Below are 18,379 nucleotides of genomic sequence, written 5' to 3'. Positions count from 1 at the left end.
AATGCTGATGCATTAAGAATGGTAATAAGCAAAACCATATTTGATATGTTCAATGTATCTTTACTTGAAACCAATATCATTAAATTTGCAAAATAAAATATACAATAATCAGAACACTAAATTTGTTCTGTTTTGCCTTTTCTGTGTTTGTTTTTTAAATTATTATCACATGGAAACAAAAAACAAAAAAAACATCAAGTGTTTAAACAAACGTACAATTAAAAAATAAATAAATAAATAAACAAACAAACTATATCTTGAAAATGAAGAGGATAGCTAATGGTGGTTCAGAAATTCTGAAATCCATGATCCGACATAACTATAATTAGTTGTTTTAAGTGCATTATTAATTCTTAGAAATCTAAACAAATTACATATTATTATAGAGAAAGATTATATATTTCTTGTGCTTATTTTATAGATACTGAAGGGATAAAAGGAAAATAAAAATAGTCAAATTCAAGTTTAGAATAAAGAGGGCTGATATTAATAGCTACAAAATACTTAGTCTAACACTTTAACCTTGCTACCTTACTACTCTATGCAACAGAATAAAATTAAAACAAAATTATTTTCTGTTATAATTAGCACAAAAACAAGATGTATTTTGATAATTTATCAGTCAATTAAGACACAAGTAGTTTCTAAAAACAAAACCCTGTCTTAATTCAGTGAATTATTTAATACTTTGTAGTGTAATTTCTGTCTATCATTTTTTTATCACTCTGCTCAAATATTATAACAAATAGTAGATGCAACAATGACGAAAAACAGAATATTTTAGCTGCTGTTTTTGTTTACACTTAAGAATGAAAGCCACAGAGAAAGTCTTCTAGCTCTCCAAATGTTGTTTGTGTATGTGAATCAGTGAGAAAAGTATCCAGATCCATCATGGTAAAGCCAGTTTGGGTTTCCATATCAGAGAACTCGACATCTTGACTGAGATTGAGATTTGAAAATGTTGTTTGGGTTCCTGCAGTAATCAGACAGCGACTTTCTACTGAATCAAGATCTCCAGCTGTCGTCTGAGTTTCAATGTCAGAGAATTCAAGTCCAAGTAAGAATGTATCATCAACAGCCGTTTGGGTTTCCATGTTGTTTCCAAACAAGTCCAATATGTCTTCAACAGTTTGTGTGTGCATGTCGATGACAGATGAGGATCGCGAGTGTTCAGAATTGTTCAACAGAGCTTCAATGTTGTTGTCTAATGCAAGCGTCTGTACTTCACTGTTAGCCACCATTGGTGGGAACTCTCTAGAAATCAATGGATTACATTCAGCACTTGAAAGAGAACTCATAGAAATTCTGTTTCTAGCATCTTCTATCACATCATTCATAGACGTTGAGCTATCTTTGTTCTCCGCATCATTCAAAATATCATTGGTTGTGTTGTAGAAACTGCTGGCAGTTGAAGACATATCAGTGTAATGGTTAATGCAGGAATCTGTACCAACACCTTTCTCAGAGCTAAATAGTTTTTCAGAAAGACTTTGATTACACTGAACTGGACTAACATTTGGATTGCTTAAATAGAATTCGCCAGATGGGAAGTTCATCTCAGCATTCTTTGTAGAATCAAAGTAGATTTTCTCTGATTGTGTCTCGTTATCTCCAGTCATTCTGTTCTCCAGAGAACTATTAAAGAATGACTTGTTGGATATGTTTCTTATATCTGAATTTTGAGAGATTTTATTTTTCTTCTTAGCAGATTCTGGTTGAATAAGATAATTATCAGTGTTGTTATTCCTGTTAGTAGTGTTGAGTCTTTTATCAAATGATAACAATGATGCATCAGTTATATCCAAAGGAGGTGTTGTTGATGTGGTAAAAGCCTGCACATTGTCAAAAGATTCCATCTGAGGATATTTTAGGGCATCACTGGAGTCCCCAATATCAGCGAAACTAGTGCTACTGTACAAAATTGGATCTTTGTCAACCAAAGAATTCAACAAGTTAGTAGTATTTTCTTGATTATTTCTTTGATTATCTTCTGATTCTTGATTTATGTTCTGTAAATTGGAAAAACTAGCCAAAGCACCATGGTGTTGCCTTGAAGATGAAAAACTGCTCAAGGAACACTCATTAGTGTCAAGGCTTTGATTAATAAAGCTAAAAGAGATTGCACTACTAGATTCAGATATCTCATTCTTATTTCTAATGCTTTCTACAGACTGATTGTTGACAACATTTGATTGCATTTCTTCATTTTCACATATGTAATTATCACTTGCATTTTGGTCTGCTATGGAATTCAGCAAACTTGCACAATTACTGTCATCCAAAGCTGGAGTTAATTCAGAATTAAAAGTTTGGTAATTATCAGAAGATACTTGTCTATTAATTGTTGAATCAGAGTCACTTGATAATGGAGAATAGAGTAAGTCCATGGCAGCATTAGTTTGCAGTGAAGAATTGATAGTGTTTGGTAGAGCTGCCTTTGAATTGTCAGAATCAATTGGAGGAAAGGATGATTGTTCTGTACTGGATTCTTCATTGTAAGGAGCAGCTAACTGATAGAAACTGTCCTCATTTTTGTTCATCATCTTCTGTAAGACTGAGCTGATTGTTTGGGTCTCAGTACTTTGTTGACTATTGAAGGAAGTGGTGTTATCAGACGTTACTTTCCCATTTGGCCAAGAGTTCATAAGACAAGTCATATTAGTCTGGGTTGAAATGGCTGGTACACTCTGTGATATTGTTTGAGTATGATTGTCAGTAAGTTCACTTGTTGAACCTAAGTTAAAGAAAAGGATAAATTAAAGAGATGTTTTGTAATAAATGTTGTTAATTATCAAGTTGAATAACAAAAGCAAATAATTGCTTCAATAAAAATCATACATAAATCTAAAAGCAATTAAATAACAAAATCTTTTTGTGCAAGATAATCTTGTACAATAATAATAATAATAATTAAGCAATAGTCTTATTTATGTTAATTTAAGATGGTATGGTTCTTGAAGTGTAAAGCTGTCAGAAAAATAAATTTTTTTCTGTAACATTTTTGGTTTGGTCAGAAGGGGCAATACTGTAGCCTTTGTACAGCCTTTGAAACTGGTGAAACTTATGCAGTTAACATTCCACTTGAACAACTACAAGAAAAAACTGCAACAAAAGCAAAGGCAAGGCAGGAATTTCATGGAATAAACATTCTGTGGAGGAAGGTCCAGGTATAATGATTAGTAGACAGCCTGGAAGAGGATATGATACAGGAGACAAGAGGATATATGTTGGGGTTAAAAGTGCCTGAATAAGGTGGCACAAGACCAGTTAGCTACAAGAAGCAAAAGCTACAGTAGTAGTAGTAGCAGAAAAGGTAGAAGAGACAACGCATCAGTGAGCCAGAGTATAGAATATGTTCATGAGCAACTTCATACCAATGAAGTTTCCTTTGAATTAGTTCATGTTGTGTGTGTGTGTGTGGTGTGCATACACATACATGCATGTATAGCAGTAGCACTGTCCCAGATGTAGAAGCAGAACTCCATTGTTTGTCTTGAGTAGTTGGTGGGGATGATGAAGTATTTTCTGGTTCTGAAGGCCAGTCTTTGTAACACAGTTTGGCTATGTTGAGGATATGCACTTCCCAGAAAAGATCCTCAGTGATGACGAGGCCTAGCATTTGTAGTGATCTTGAGGATTCTTGTTGCATGCTATTTCTAATGTTTAAGGGGGTGGTGGCCAGTGCTTTCTTCATGTCTGTAGCGATTGGTGTCTTAGTCCTGTCAAAAGTGACAAGAGAGGTATGACACCACTGAAAGACGTTTTTGAGGTTTCTTTTAATGAAATCAATGTAGATTTGGTATGAAGTGTCTGGGTCACATATGAATGATGCTTGGGTGTGGAAGTTTAGAAAGAACTGAACGGTGGTTATCATTTGCGTATGATTGTAGATTGTTAGAGGTGACCTCATATATAGTGTTAAAGAGTGAGTTTATGGTCAAAAATGCATAAGAAATGTATTTACCTGTGTCTTTGAAAAGAAGTAAATTCTGAGTATTTTCATGGATTTGTATTTCATCCAAATTTTCTTGCCAAGAAAAAGAGTGTCGCCTTTTCTTCCACTTGGAAGATTTAACATCCATTGTTTGGGTATGGCTAGACTCTGTATTTTGATTCTTTGCTACTTTGCAATGAGAGTTAGCTTGAGATGCTTGGGAGACCTGTTGGATAGGTATTTGTGCTGAAGACATAGCTGTTGTAAGGATATAATCACCCATTGTCTGAGTCCCCACCATATTGTGAAGAGATTTCTTTTTCACAGGTGGTACACTTACTGCAGTTTGGATACCTGTGGACGATGTAAATTTGTTCAATGAATAAATAGCATCTTCAGACAATCTTTTGACAGATTTTTGGTTTATACCTGCAAATAGAGTACTGTCTGTTTGGTCATTGGTCCTCTTGTACAGGTGACTCTCTAAAGCAGGATAGGATATCACTGTGTTATCTAATGGGTTCTCAGTTTGAATGCATACATTGTTTGACTCAGTCAAATGAGTTTTATTCAATCCTGTATTTAAAAGCTGAGTAAAACTGCTTGTTCCATCACTACTTACAACTAATGGCTCTGATCTTGAAAGTAATGTAGTTTTAATAACTGGTTTGGGAAGTAAAGGTCTCAGCTGAGATGTTGTAAAAGTTGTTGGAGTAACCTTTTTAGCAGACTGTGAAGTAGGTGCAGATGGTGATGTATGTAAGATGATAAAAGTTGGAGCAACGCTGACAGGTGTTGTCTTTCCTGATCTGAAAAAACAAAAGCAGATATACTTAATTCTAAGCCTTCACTTTATAAAACTACCTAATTAGTGCTGTTCTGACAATTTTACTTACACAGAGATGCAACTATAGACTAAATGCATAGTTTACAATGCGTCTTTTGACATTAACACTGGAATCAAACATTTGCAAAGAGACTACAGAATTATTATATATTTAAAAAAAAAACACAAAACCAGATAAAAATTGTGGTTATATAAGATTTATCAAAGGATAAAATTTGCATGATTATATTCATAGTTATGGAAAATATATCAAGAGTGTAGATCGCAACCTTATACCCATCCAACTCTTAGTCATTTCCCTAGCTCTCAACCCTTCCCTATTTATTGTATTATTCTGCTGCTCATCCCTTTCTTTTCCCTCAGCAATTTCTATTGATATTCATGCCTTATTCTTATTACAGTTGTCCTCCATTCATATGTCCTATCAGCCATCCCGACCCTTGTTTATCCTTTACTACTAGTAGATTCACCATTACTTCCTATATCTAACTATCTCTCAACTCACCTTGCACACTCTCGAACCATTATCCCTCCACTACCATTTTTGATATTCTGTCCCCATGCTCTCTTCTATTCACCGCCTTGTACCTTAAGGGTAGGCTTGGACACTTTGTCACCACCATTTTCATCTCTTTTTCCATCTCCACTTCAATTACCTCCACCTGACCTCATATAATATGAAGTAGTTATATATTTCCCTTACAACAACAAACCTGTTCCTGTCCCATCATACCTTAACTTCTCAACACATTGCATAAAACCACCTCCCTCTCTCCTATGTTCCTTATCAGTGAGTGGAACTCTTTAGTCTAGCAAATTACATGGCAACATCACTAGTGTTGGTACCACAGAAAAATACCCAGTACATTTTGTAAAGTGGTTGGCATGAAGAAGGGCATCCAGCTACAGAAACCATGCTGAACTGAGATAATAGAGCAAAACGAATTTGGTGAGAAAGTAGAATTTGACTAAATTAGTTATTAATAATTTTAAGAATCATTTTGTAATTATTGGTGAGTCTTCTTGGTAAACTTGAGCCCAAGGAAGATAATTCTGCAATTTCTTCCTGAACAACCTGCACAGATGATTTTTTTGATAGTGATTAAATGTTTGTGCTGTATATGAGCTCACTCCCTCCATCAAATCAACATTGCTTACACAGGTGCATGGTGTGCCATGCATCAGATGTTGAAGTGATCACAGAGTAATGGGAAATGAAGTGTTTTGCTCAAGCACATAACACACCACCCGGTCTGGAAATCAAAACCGCAAACTCATAATAATCATAAATACAGCACCTTAACCACTAGGCCATAGTAAATACTGAAGAATCCGTAGACAGAAAGAGAAACAAGAAGCTAAGGAAATTTAAAGATTTACCTAATATTTTTGCATTCAGCTGGAATCTCATGTTGCTTGAGATTGCAATGGTTGATAGTTGCCTCTGCACTGCTGAAAGGGCAATCACAGGTCTTGCAACGGAAGATCATGCCACATGTTGCAAAGTGTCGGCGACAATCCCGATCCAATCCAAAGCCCTGACCACATTTTGGACACTTGTGTTTCTTGTCAGCATGAACCTTCATGTAATGCTGGTCAAAATAAAAAAATACAAAAGTTATTAAATATGTTCTAATACAGATTTACATAAATTAAGGATTTTAACAAAATTTAAATTGTATCCAACATAAGAAAGCATTGGAGATTTTCAGAATTATTAAAGTGTGAGACAAAATGCCTTGCAATATTTTATGGTTAGGAGTTAGTGACATTTTGACCATCTTTATGTTCAAGTTCCACTGGGGTCAACTTTATCATTTATCATTTTGGTGTTGGCAAAATAAGTACCAGTTGAACATTGGGTTGATGTAAGTTACTTACTCTTCCTCTAAATATTGCTGGCCCTGTGCCAAAATTTGAACTCAATATTTTGTTATGGCTCTTTACATTATGAATTCAAACTTTACTACAGTCAATTTATCATAGGTCCTTCTGGTACCAATGCAATTGATCTTTTATCATACCTACATTTATGGCCTTTTGTCTATTCAAGACTCAGTCGTCGTCATCGTCACCGTCATCATTCAATGTCCTCTTTCCATACTGGCATGGGTTGGACGGTTTGACTGAGGACTGGCGAGCCAGATGGCTGCACCAGGCTCCATCGAATTTGCAGTGCTGTCATCGAATTTGATTTCGATTTCACTTGACTCAACAGGTCTTCGCAAGCAGAGTTTAGTGTCCAATGAAGGAAAGGTACGCATAAGTGGGCTGGTTACACCACTGGCATAGGCCACGGGTTATGGTCTCACTTGGCTTGCTGGGTCTTCTCAAGCACAGCATATTTCCAAAGGTCTCAGTCACTAGTCGTTGCCTCAGTGAGGCCTAATGTTCGAAGGTCGTGCTTCACTACCTCATCCCAGGTCTTCCTGGGTCTACCTACTGAGAATTTGCATGTTGCACATTCCTCAACTATTAAGCCTGCATCTTTATATTGTATGAATTTAACAAGTCTGCACAGCAACATGCCTTTCATTATTTTTTTACAGTAACTCATTTGTGGCATTTAAGTTTGCTCAGGGCATTTTGATAAGGTACCTAATTCCAGTTGTTTCATTTTTAGCCTAACTGGAAATAAGAACCAACTCTAACTTCATAGTTGAGTGATTTGAAAAATAACAAGTAAGATATTCAAATAAATGCCCTCATACTAACAGAATAGCAAAGGCTTTCAGAATAAGCATACATATGTAGATATGATTCACATATTTATATAAATGAGCCAATAAGGGAGCCTCTTACATAACCACTAGACCAGTTAGAAATAATAGCCAAATACCACTGAAACCATATTTTATAATCTCAAAAAATTGCCATATTAGAGAAATAAGAAGTTTTTAATAGATTTGTCTAGAAATAAGATGAGACTGTCTTAGCTGGAATATTTTATTAAAATCTGCTTCATCAAAGGTGATCTGGGACTAATCAATAATATCATATATAAATAAACATTTGTGAATGAGTGAAAAAAATATTTCCAAAAATTAAGAAAAAAAATTATAAATAAACTCACCTGCTTCAGTAGCTTTTTGGATGCAAAATGCCTTTTTGATGAAACATTGTATACACAGCTTTGTACTGGACAGTGGTATTGTTTGATCACATTTTGTGAATGATTATCACTGCAATTGTTGTCCAAATCATTCTTATCAGATCTCTGAAGAGAAATTAACATTGCCTTCCTTTATGATTCATCCAGAAATGTAAACAAAAATCTAATACCATACTGATCTAGTATATATAAATCACAGTATGTGTGTGTATAATGGTTAACACATACATTTCCTCAATTCTCAACCAATTTTCTCCAAAATTTACATACACATCAATTATGTTCCAAGGATGGTCATGAACCACAACATTTTGCCCAGAGCTCCCACATAAATGGACGTAAAGGGACATAGTTTTTCATATGCAGGGCCGTCCATACTTTTTAAAATCTTTTTTATAAAAGTAAAAGAATTTTTTCTATTTATTTATTTCAACTGTCCACCTGTGTGGTGACCCAGTCAGGAAACAGGATTTGGAAGCTGTCAACATTACTGAAATGAAAAATCAAGCTGACCACATACACATTGCCAAAAGATCTCAACAACACAAGAACTTCCATTCAATCATTATGAACTATGCTGTTAGATGTACTTGCATAATGATGATGATGATGATTATATTTATACTATATGTGATTATGTAACATTACTGATAATACGCAAAGCCTTTAACTGTATATCTATACACCTACATATACACTTACACAGCATTAACTCTATCTGAATGCAAATCAATGTTTTACTGACAAAGAGTAACATTTTGCCAAGATTGACACATGCGTGCAAGCTTGTGCTGCTCACAGACATAATCTCTTGTACTCATTTGCTAGTTTCAGTCACTGAATTGTGCTCATGCTGGGGCAAAGCTTCCAGGAGTTTTTAGTGACTCATATAACCAATCCAATCTATTTCAGCCTAACAGCTATTTTATTGAATCCTGTTTGTCTAACTGCAAGATTATAAGACATAAGGAGACATGACACAACACTGGTTTTTAGACAGACATATATATATATATGAGTATATATATATATATATATCATCATCATCATCATCATCATCATTTAACGTCCGCTTTCCATGCTAGGATGGGTTGGACGATTTAACTGAGGACTGGCGAACCAGATGGCTGCACCAGGCTCCAGTCTGATCTGGCAGAGTTTCTACAGCTGGATGCCCTTCCTAACGCCACCCACTCTGAGAGTGTAGTGGGTGCTTTTACATTCCACCGGCATGAAGGCCAGTCAGGCAGTACTGGCAATGGCTACGCTCAAATGGTGTTTTTTATGTGCCACCTGCACAGGAGCCAGTCCAGCGGCACTGGCAACGACCTCACTCGAATGTCTTTTCACGTGCCACCGGCAAAGTACCAGTAAGGCAATAATGTGTAAATAAACAGAAGATACTTCATTTTGACCTGTATACTTCCAGCTGCCTGGTTAGTAGTACTTACTGATCACACATCACATTGAAGTGATGATTAGTCAGAAGCGTGTTCAGCAGTGCCAGTGGCATATAAAAAGCACCTTTCAAGCACTGGGCCTCAGTGAGGCAATGACACATGACCAAGACCTTTGGCAATATGCTGTGCTTGAAAAGAAGACCCATTACGCAAAGTGAAATCGTAGTCCTGGCAGATACTGGTATCATGCAACTGGCATGTAAAAGCAGCCAGTACACTCTGAGTGGTTGGTGCTAGGAAGGGCATCCAGTCATAGAAACCATGGCAAATCTGAGTGGAGTCTGGAGCAACCCCTCAGCTTACCAGCCCTGGTCAAACCATCCAACCATGCCAGCATAGACAACGGATGTTAAATGATGATGTATAAACTGTCCAAATATGATAAAAGTAATTCACTTACCTCTGTTATCCTGTGGGTTTTTGAAAGGTGAATACGTAGAGAGCCTGCATGAGGTAAGATGCTTGAGCAGCCGTGTACTGGACATGGAATGTTCACCCGGACAACAGACAATTCTTCAGGGTTAGGACACACTTTAATTACACTGCTGACCATCCTTCTTGTAGCAGATACACAGCATCAGATAACTGATTGTTTACCTGAAATCATTTGTAAGGATTACCATGATATTCTATAAAACAGTGCACAGTGGTGGAAGTAGGGTAAGATAAAACAAAAACTGTATGAATGTATATGTACATGCATATACATCATCATCATTTTATGCCTGCTATCCTATGTTGGCATGGGTTGGAAGAATCATTATGGTCTGGGCCAGTTCCTATTTGGATTTAAGCCCTCCTAGACAAGTTAAAGGCCAAACCTCACTCATATATTCCATTTTTGACTTCCTTCTCACAACTGGACACTCTTCCTGTTGTAAAGCATTTTACTGAGAACACTGGGTATATTTTATCGTAGCACCAGAACTAGAAGGGTTGTCTTGTCTTCAGTAAGACTAATGAGTGCTCTCTACTCAATGTTGTCTCTGTTCATCACTTTACAGGTTGCACTGGATGACTTTTAAACATGAAATTTGTATTCAAGAGGTTGCTTGGCCCCCAACAAGGCTAGAATGTTTTCTTCATCCTACATTGTCTCCATTCCAACATGCAAGTAGGTAGATACATACACATACACACACAAACATACATATACACACAAACATACATATATACACACACATACAAACACATATACTTACACACATACACACACAGATAGATAGATACCAATGAAATAGATTTGAAGTTTGAATGTAAAGAAATTCTTTTTCATAAAATAGTGTGTGCATAGTATTATTTGCCTGTATGTAACATAAAACAAATCTGAAGATAATTATTTCAAAATGATCAGGAACTTACACTGAATAATTAAAGGCAAATGATCACATTTTCTTCAGAGCTGTGAAAAGGAAATGCAATATAAATAACCTCAATCCAGGGAATAGTTGAAATTCTATAAATGATAATTAACAAGGAAAACGATACTAAAAACTATGAGGAAAATTCTTTAAATTGCTGTCATTTTTATGTTGTCATTACAATTGTTGTTTGTGCACACACATCCACAGATTGTGTATGTTTGTTAATTACAAAGTACATATCTGTTATCTAACAAAGTGACAATGCAAGTACAGTTGATATGGGTTTATGACTGGCAAAAAGAAACACCATACACATGAAGAAAGAAAGTATTGCAATAAAACTAAAAATAATAACTAAAGTTTTAAACATAATTTAAAGTAGATTTTAATTGCATAAAACCCAGAGTAACAGAAACTAAGCTAAGTAGCTGTGCTACAGCTCACTGCTTTCTTTAACAGCTAAAGTATTATAGGAAAGTGGGTTATACATCATTAGATGTATACCTGACTTTCCTATATAAAATTAAGAATATAACGGAACGCTGAACTCCAGACTATCAACTTAAACAACATTTATTCAGGTGGTAAATATATACATCTTTAGCTCTTGTCTGTTGTTACAGCTTCTGTGTATGTGAGCATTGTTGTTGGGACGTTGGTATGTAGATGTAAGCGAGCTGTCGAGCGTAAGTCCGAAAGATGGAGAGAGACAGCTAAACATGTCCATGCTCAATCGCTGGCCAGCAAGAAAGAGACAGAATAGAAGCGGGAATGCTTGGTTGTTGAATTCCACGCATGTGTGAGACTACGCATGCGCACAGCGTTACTACAGTATCATATTCCACCAAACCATTACAACATAGGCATAAAACAGTGTATAGTACAGTACCTGGACAAACTCCTATACCCCTCCTGATGGCTATTGATGTTGCAACTATTTCTGTGTGCACATGTGTGTTCCTTATTCTTTCCAGAGTTTAGGCAAAAAATATTGCTTTAAGGGTATAGTGCTCTGGGTTGTATATGTGTTTGATTGTTGTGAGGTGGAGGTTATGTAGTGGCACAAACTGTAGAGATGGAAAGCTTGCTTTGGTAACAAACTATGCACATTCTGCATTCAGCTTGTATGTCTTTTTTTTTTTTTTTTAGTATTTTTGTTTCATTGTGTATGCAGGTGGCCTCAGTATAACCTGCTATGATACGTAGTATGGTATGGTATCTTGTGTTCTTTGTGGTTCATTGTAGGAAGATTGTAGGCAGATGTACGGCTGACAAAGTCCATGATGGATACAATATAATATTTATATTCAGTTACAATTGTTTTATTCTGCTATTCAGATGTGGTACTTGTGATTGTTCTATGTATACTTGTGTGTGAATTTGCTTTCTTTACTATGTACATTGTGGAAGAGTTGTATCGCCTAGCTAGAATTTTTGTCTTCTATGAGTGAGTGGTATGTTTATGTTGTTGAATGTGATACATGGTTGTATTTGATATTTGCTGATAAGAAAGGAGACACTACATTTTCTAGGTGCTACTTCTAGTCTATTGTTGCAGAGCCAGGTGATTTAAACAGTACTAGAATGCTTTTGCAGCAGTGTGATATCAGAGTAAGAAACTGCCAATATATTCTGTAGAGATGTAGGAAGCTTGAGTAACTACAGGTGGAGTACAGTGAGCGAGAGGACATATTTGTGAAATTTCAAATTTTGGAAACTAAATTTTAGGGTTAGTCAGGGTTGTTCTTGTGACAACCTGACAGGTAGTTTGCTAACCAGCATTTTATATTGTTTAAGCAAGTGTTGAGTATTTTTCACATGAGCAGCTACCAGAGAATGGAGTGGAAAGCTTGGTTGATGTAGATCAGTGGTTCTCAGTCAGTTTTTATCAATGGACCCCTTTGATTACTATTTTATTCTGGTGGACCCCATAGACATTTGATGTTAAAAAACTAGTTTTAGACATACTTATTTCAAAATTCCTATTTTGTTTTTCACACATTAACTAGGTTAAGCTGAGATATGTAAAACGTTAGGGAATGAAACCCATCAGTTTCTTGCAATAAATACATCTGAAGCAAAATTTTTTCATGGACCCCTAAAATACCACTGTGGAGCCCCATTTTACTATTTAGCTTGCAAGGAACCCCAAAAGCCTTACATGAATCCTGGTTGAGAACCATTGATGTAGATGGTAGTTAGGATGATGCATGTGGGTGGGGGGTTTCTGTTGTTGAATCTGACATGTATTTTTCTGTGTTAAGTTTGTCAGTATCGTAGTGGTCTCAACCCAAGTTGTAATTTAGAAAGGTGTATGATTTAATGTTGTCAAGGATGAGCCTTTTTACAATTTTTCCATGGTGTGCATAGCAGGCTGTTAGGTTGAGTTAGTGTAATGCTACTTCACTTGAATTTTTGTTGGTCTTTAGAATTGTTATAATCTTAAACAATTTCCAGATTCTGCGAATTTGACCGTTCTGGAACAAGCAGACATGGATGCTGGTGAAAGTAACGATTCCTTCAGTCTCTACGTGCTTTAGGTGAACGCTGGAGGTTCCAGAGACGTTAGAAGAATGACAACGGTAGGCAAGTGACCCAATGTACATTTAATTGAATTTTATCCCAGTTAAGGGAATGAAATGCTCAAACGACTACTACCACTCAATTACTTCGATTACAGTTATAATTATGTGCTTTTATCGAACGCCGCTTTAACTGGATTTAATACTGACCATTTTTGAAAAAAGGACAAAAAAAAAAAATTCAACGAAGGACTTGCATAACCTATACAACAAACATGCCCAGAAAAAATAATTTATCCCCTTATTAATTACATGAAAATTACTAGGCACAGTTTCGGACTCTGCTGAAAGCTATTTCATTCGCCTTTTGATGTTTTGCATTCAAATCCCTACGTATTTCACAAAAACATAAGTACCAGTGTGGATTACGAAAACAATTCATTCGATTTTACTCCCTTCCTGTATATAACCTTGTTTGTGCTTTATAATAATTTACCTAATTTTAAAAATCTCTTTTACAAGCAATCCAGTCTGGCTTTGGAGTTGTTCCATTCTATTCTCAATTTTTCCCCAAATTCGGTTGTGTGGCCTCTAGTTTATCTCATTTAATTATTCGATCTCGGATACATATATATATATATATGACCCTACTTTTGTGCGTAAAAATCAGTAACATATTTTATTTTCTTACCCACTTTTTATTTTTTTACACTGAAATATATTGTACCCCGCCCCCTATTTTTGACTTCGATGTTTTCTATGGAATTTTCATGAGTAAATGCAAGTCATTATCATCTGTAGAAACTATATCCACATCACTAGTTCTTATGCAGTTTTCATAAATCAATGAAACCTTACTTCTATGCATCATTGTTCACAGAAATTTTCAATTTTTTGGGGTTTTTTTTTTTTTGGTTTGTTCTTGTAGTGAAAATAGAAATTATAAATAATTATTATTACAGAAATGATCAAAAAGTTAAAGTTATAAAATATTTAGTCGTCACTAAAGTTGAATTCATAATATCGTGGCGTGAAAAAGCGCAATTAAAGATATGTTTCATCTACGATAAACACTACCACAACAATAATCCTATGTCGTAGTTAATATTAAATCCATTATCTTATTAACTCACCACGATAAAATTAATTTTAAAAAAACAACATTTGGTATATATACCTTGTGTGTATCATTTGATATTAGGTGGTTCAAAATACCTGGTAAATGCCAATAAGGTTAATCATTTTATAAAAATATTCTGTCGAAGTAGTTGACATGTCAGCACAAAACATCCAATGTTTACCGGCGTTGATCGAATCAGTAAACCGGAAATGATGATAGTTAGCTCCCTTAGGCAAGGTTTGAACAACTTCTCTGGTCTTCCAATTTGATTATTTATTTATTAAGGCAGCGAGTTGGCTGAATTGTTAACGCGTTGAACAGAATGCTTAGCGGCATTTTTTCCAGCATCACGTTCTAAGTTTAAATTCCAGGATCGATGTTATCAACTAGTCCCCTCTTCCAAATTTTCAGGCTTTGTGCCTACAGTAGAAATAATGGTAATTTTTCAGATTAACACCCGCACGATCTTCACTAGGGTGTTAGGGTCAGGGTTAGGGTTACGGTTAGGGACGGAATTCCCTAACCCTAACACCTTAACCGTAACCCTAAACCCTGACCCTAAAACCCTAACCCCCTAGTGAAGATCGTGCGGGTGTTAATCTGAAAAAATTACCGAAATAATAATTATTAAGAATGTGGTTAGCTGGCGAAATTGTTAGCATGTTTTACGTTCTGGGTTAAAAATTCCACCGAGGCCGATTTTGCCTTTCACCCTTTCAGGGATTATAAAAGAAGTACTAGTTGAGCGCTGGGATCGATGTACGACTAGCTGCCTCCCATAAAATTGCAGGCACTTACGCCTATAGTAGAAAGAATAATTTGATTATTAAAAAAAAACACACACTTACTAACGATATTAATATTTCTTATTTCATAATTTAAGAATAGAAGAATTTTGTTGAATATCTACAATCCATTTACTTCCAAAGCAATCTTTCAAATTTAGATTTAAACTAGAAAATTTTACTTCAGTAGTATCGGCCTCAATATATTCTTCATTAATTTTCATATCAAATATGTTTATATTTCATTTCATTGCCTTACAATTTGTTTTTGTAACATATTGCTGCTTTCATTCCAAGGGGACAGATGCAGACTATTTATTGTATTTACGCACAAATAAAGCATTTCGAAATTTCAGCCATTCCTCCAGTACTCTGCTTGTTATAATTTGGAGCAAATTTAGCTTACAGCTGTTTCCAGTAGTCATTATCGGTACATTACTGACAGGTTTACTCAATTTATTGATCAATTGAAGCAAATTGAATAACCCAAGTAAATAGCTACTTTCGTTAGAGCCATTACAGAACGCCCTGCCTTCCATTTCCTCAAAAGAGTTATAAATCATCTTATTTAGACACTACCTTAGTTGTAGTTATTATCCCCAGAGTAATTCTAGCGAAACAGACCCGTGATGAAAAGGAATTCCAAATATTACTACCTCGTCTACTTTTGTTTTTCAAATATCGTATATCTAAGATTATATTATCCATTGAAAAGTCAAGGAAAATTTAGCAGATTGAGGCTCTCTTGTTGGCATTTGACTTCCGGCGAAGGTAAAGTATACGCGCCCCCCAGTACTTAGGAATAAGGTTTAAGGTTACGCCGGGTATGGGTGGTGTACGTATTCTTTACCTCCACCTTGATTTCCTTGGTTTACTCATAGAATGTCTTTGGGAAATATTTGGACATTTCTAATTTCATTGCAGGTAAAAAGATGAATATTATGAATAAAACTACACCATGCCCTTCAACCCATTTCATTCGAACTTGCAAACTTGCCAATTCTAAAATAATAACATTTAAAGTTAAAAATCTTTCATTAATTTTTCCTTTTAAAGTTTGATTCATTCATGTTCCAAACATCTGCTATAAAACAGACATATATTTTAGTAAATTTTTCTAATTTCTTGATTTAAAAAAAAAAAAATTCTGGTACAGGAATTTCAACCATGTTTCGTGGTCTGCTACTACAACAGCGCCTTTATAGGATCCAGTTAGCTCAAGACATCATCAGGAGGAACCACGTCCGGTTTCGGCCCCTACTCCTCTACCGTTTTGACGTGGCGGGGCCCCTCCTTTCGGAGGTGTCTTCAGCTCTGGTGTTGGGTGCATGTCTTCTTTCACTGTTTGTGACTGTTCTAATTCAACTGTGAAATGTCCCTCGCTATGGTTATTTTCCAGGAGGTTCTGGCCACACGTCTTACAGTTCATCAACCCGCGTTGTTGAATTACTTTCTTCTGACATACCTTCCCTTGGTGGATTAGGATCCAGTTAGCTCAAGACATCATCAGGAGGAACCACGTCCGGTTTCGGCCCCTACTCCTCTACCGTTTTGACGTGGCCCCCCCCCCCCCTTTCGGAGGTGTCTTCAGCTCTGGCGTTGGGTGCATGTCTTCTTTCTTCTATTCCCTGGCCTCTTCGATGCAGCATCAACGAGTGTCAGCGTCCGACACTCGTTGATGCTGCATACGAGTTATATATATACATAACTCGTATGTATATAATACATATATGATACAAAATCATATTCAAATACAAATCCCAAACCGAAGAAAGAAAATAAAGAAGAAAAAGCGGACGAAAGAAGTAAGCAAAAAAAAAAGTCAATGCAAGGTTTAACGGAATCTACTGAAGCAAGCCAGCACGTTCTCGCCATTATCACGAGCAATGGCGAGGCTAAAGCATTGGAGAAGCCAAGCACTCTCACAGGTATCACCTGACACTTCGGTAAGACAAGCCGACAGCGATGACAAGAACTTCGTTGTTAGCGGCTCATCCCTTCTAAACGTCTCAAGCGTCACAGGCTGGAAGAAACGGTTCACTGACACGTCCTGATACTTAAGGATTTTGTGCTGTTTGGCTACGGAAGCAGTGACCATTTACCGCAGCATCCAGGATGTGGGAGGGAGACAAAAGAGTCGCAGACTGGCATCCCAGATGAGGCACCTACCTCTTATCCAAGGGCAAAGAGTAACACCATCTGGTCTCTTCCCATCACTTCTGGATAATTCCGCAGGCTCCTAAACTGAAGGGATAGTAACCCGAGCCAGGGCTCGCTTAATGATTAAGATTAGTTGGTGTGACGAGCGAAACGACCAGCATTTAGGCAGCAAGACAAGCCACGATGGCCTGTGGAGTCGAGGAGCCTACTACAGCGATATCTCAGTCCAATGGAGATGCGGAGCTCATCCAGACTGAGTAGATCACCAATGTTAGTCACAGGCAGGGCACTTCTTGACTATTTTCAAAATTAATTGAAGCACGATGTGTTTCATTAGAAATATGGTCAGGTCTGTATTAATGAGTCAATAGCCAAAAAATGAACACTGTTCTTATGTAGAATGTTGAGGACATCTCTTATAAAGTATTGAATATGGTTGCAAATGGAAAGTACCAGAACTAAAGAGAAAGAGTCACAACTATGTAAAGAAATGTGATGATGTCATGCGGCTTAGTGATTAGGGTGTTTGGGTCATGATCATAATGTAATGAGTTCAATTTCTGGACCAAGTAGTGCATTGTACCCTTGAGCATTTCATTTCACATTTCTTCTGTCTTAGCTGTAAAAAGTACCAGCTAGGGGTCTGATGCTGGCTTCTTTCCTCTCTGTCACATCCTGGATGTCCGGCTGAATCATTAGTGAGGGGAGCCAAGAGATTGTCTGTTTCAATGTCATTACATAAGCAAAAGAGCATAGTACATGTTACCAAACCATACTCGCTTGTGAGTGATTGTATTAACGATACTCAGCTAGTTGGAAGTTTACTATCACTTCACGATAATCAGAGATGTAACGTGGATACATATATGAAAAGTGAAGTCTAACAAGTTAGATTTAAAAGAGGAATATGGAATCACTATTTCTCTTTAGTAAACAAAATCATAATCTTCGTTGCTGAAAACATGAATCCGAACCAAAAAAAGTTTAAAAAAAAAAAAAATATATATAATTAAACGAGCCCTTTACCCTCGATTCTGGAACCAATGGGACAGGTATGATGATTAAGACATATTCA

At 36.4% G+C, this 18,379-nt stretch overlaps 1 protein-coding gene across 5 annotated transcripts in view; it reads right to left on the bottom strand.

Annotated features, from left to right (window-relative positions):
* Positions 1–39: 39 nt before the first annotated feature.
* Positions 40–18,379, bottom strand: part of LOC106883165 (uncharacterized) — an 18,423-nt gene continuing 83 nt past the window's right edge. Inside the window, exons 1-7 of one of the 5 annotated variants that reach the window (XM_014934099.3) lie at positions 18,331–18,379; positions 10,716–10,755; positions 9,754–9,950; positions 7,855–7,998; positions 6,162–6,373; positions 3,965–4,743; positions 40–2,734 (exon numbers count right to left, since the gene is read on the bottom strand). The exon at positions 18,331–18,379 is cut by the window's right edge and continues 83 nt beyond it. In XM_014934099.3, coding sequence (XP_014789585.1) covers positions 804–2,734; positions 3,965–4,743; positions 6,162–6,373; positions 7,855–7,998; positions 9,754–9,906 — 3,219 coding nt within the window. In that variant the 5' untranslated portion in view covers positions 9,907–9,950; positions 10,716–10,755; positions 18,331–18,379 and the 3' untranslated portion in view covers positions 40–803. Of the gene's footprint in view, positions 2,735–3,964; positions 4,744–6,161; positions 6,374–7,854; positions 7,999–9,753; positions 9,951–10,715; positions 10,756–11,313; positions 14,356–14,416; positions 14,548–18,330 lie in introns of those variants that run through there. The other 4 variants (XM_014934093.3, XM_089362587.1, XM_014934106.3 and 1 more) reach the window with 4 other exon arrangements.

The sequence above is a fragment of the Octopus bimaculoides genome, chromosome 1 (assembly GCF_046866305.1).
Source record: "Octopus bimaculoides isolate indiv1 chromosome 1, ASM4686630v1, whole genome shotgun sequence".
Classification (NCBI taxonomy): domain Eukaryota; kingdom Metazoa; phylum Mollusca; class Cephalopoda; order Octopoda; family Octopodidae; genus Octopus; species Octopus bimaculoides.
The sequence above is the reverse complement of the archived record's forward strand: the minus strand, read 5'-3'. Positions and strand labels throughout refer to the sequence as shown.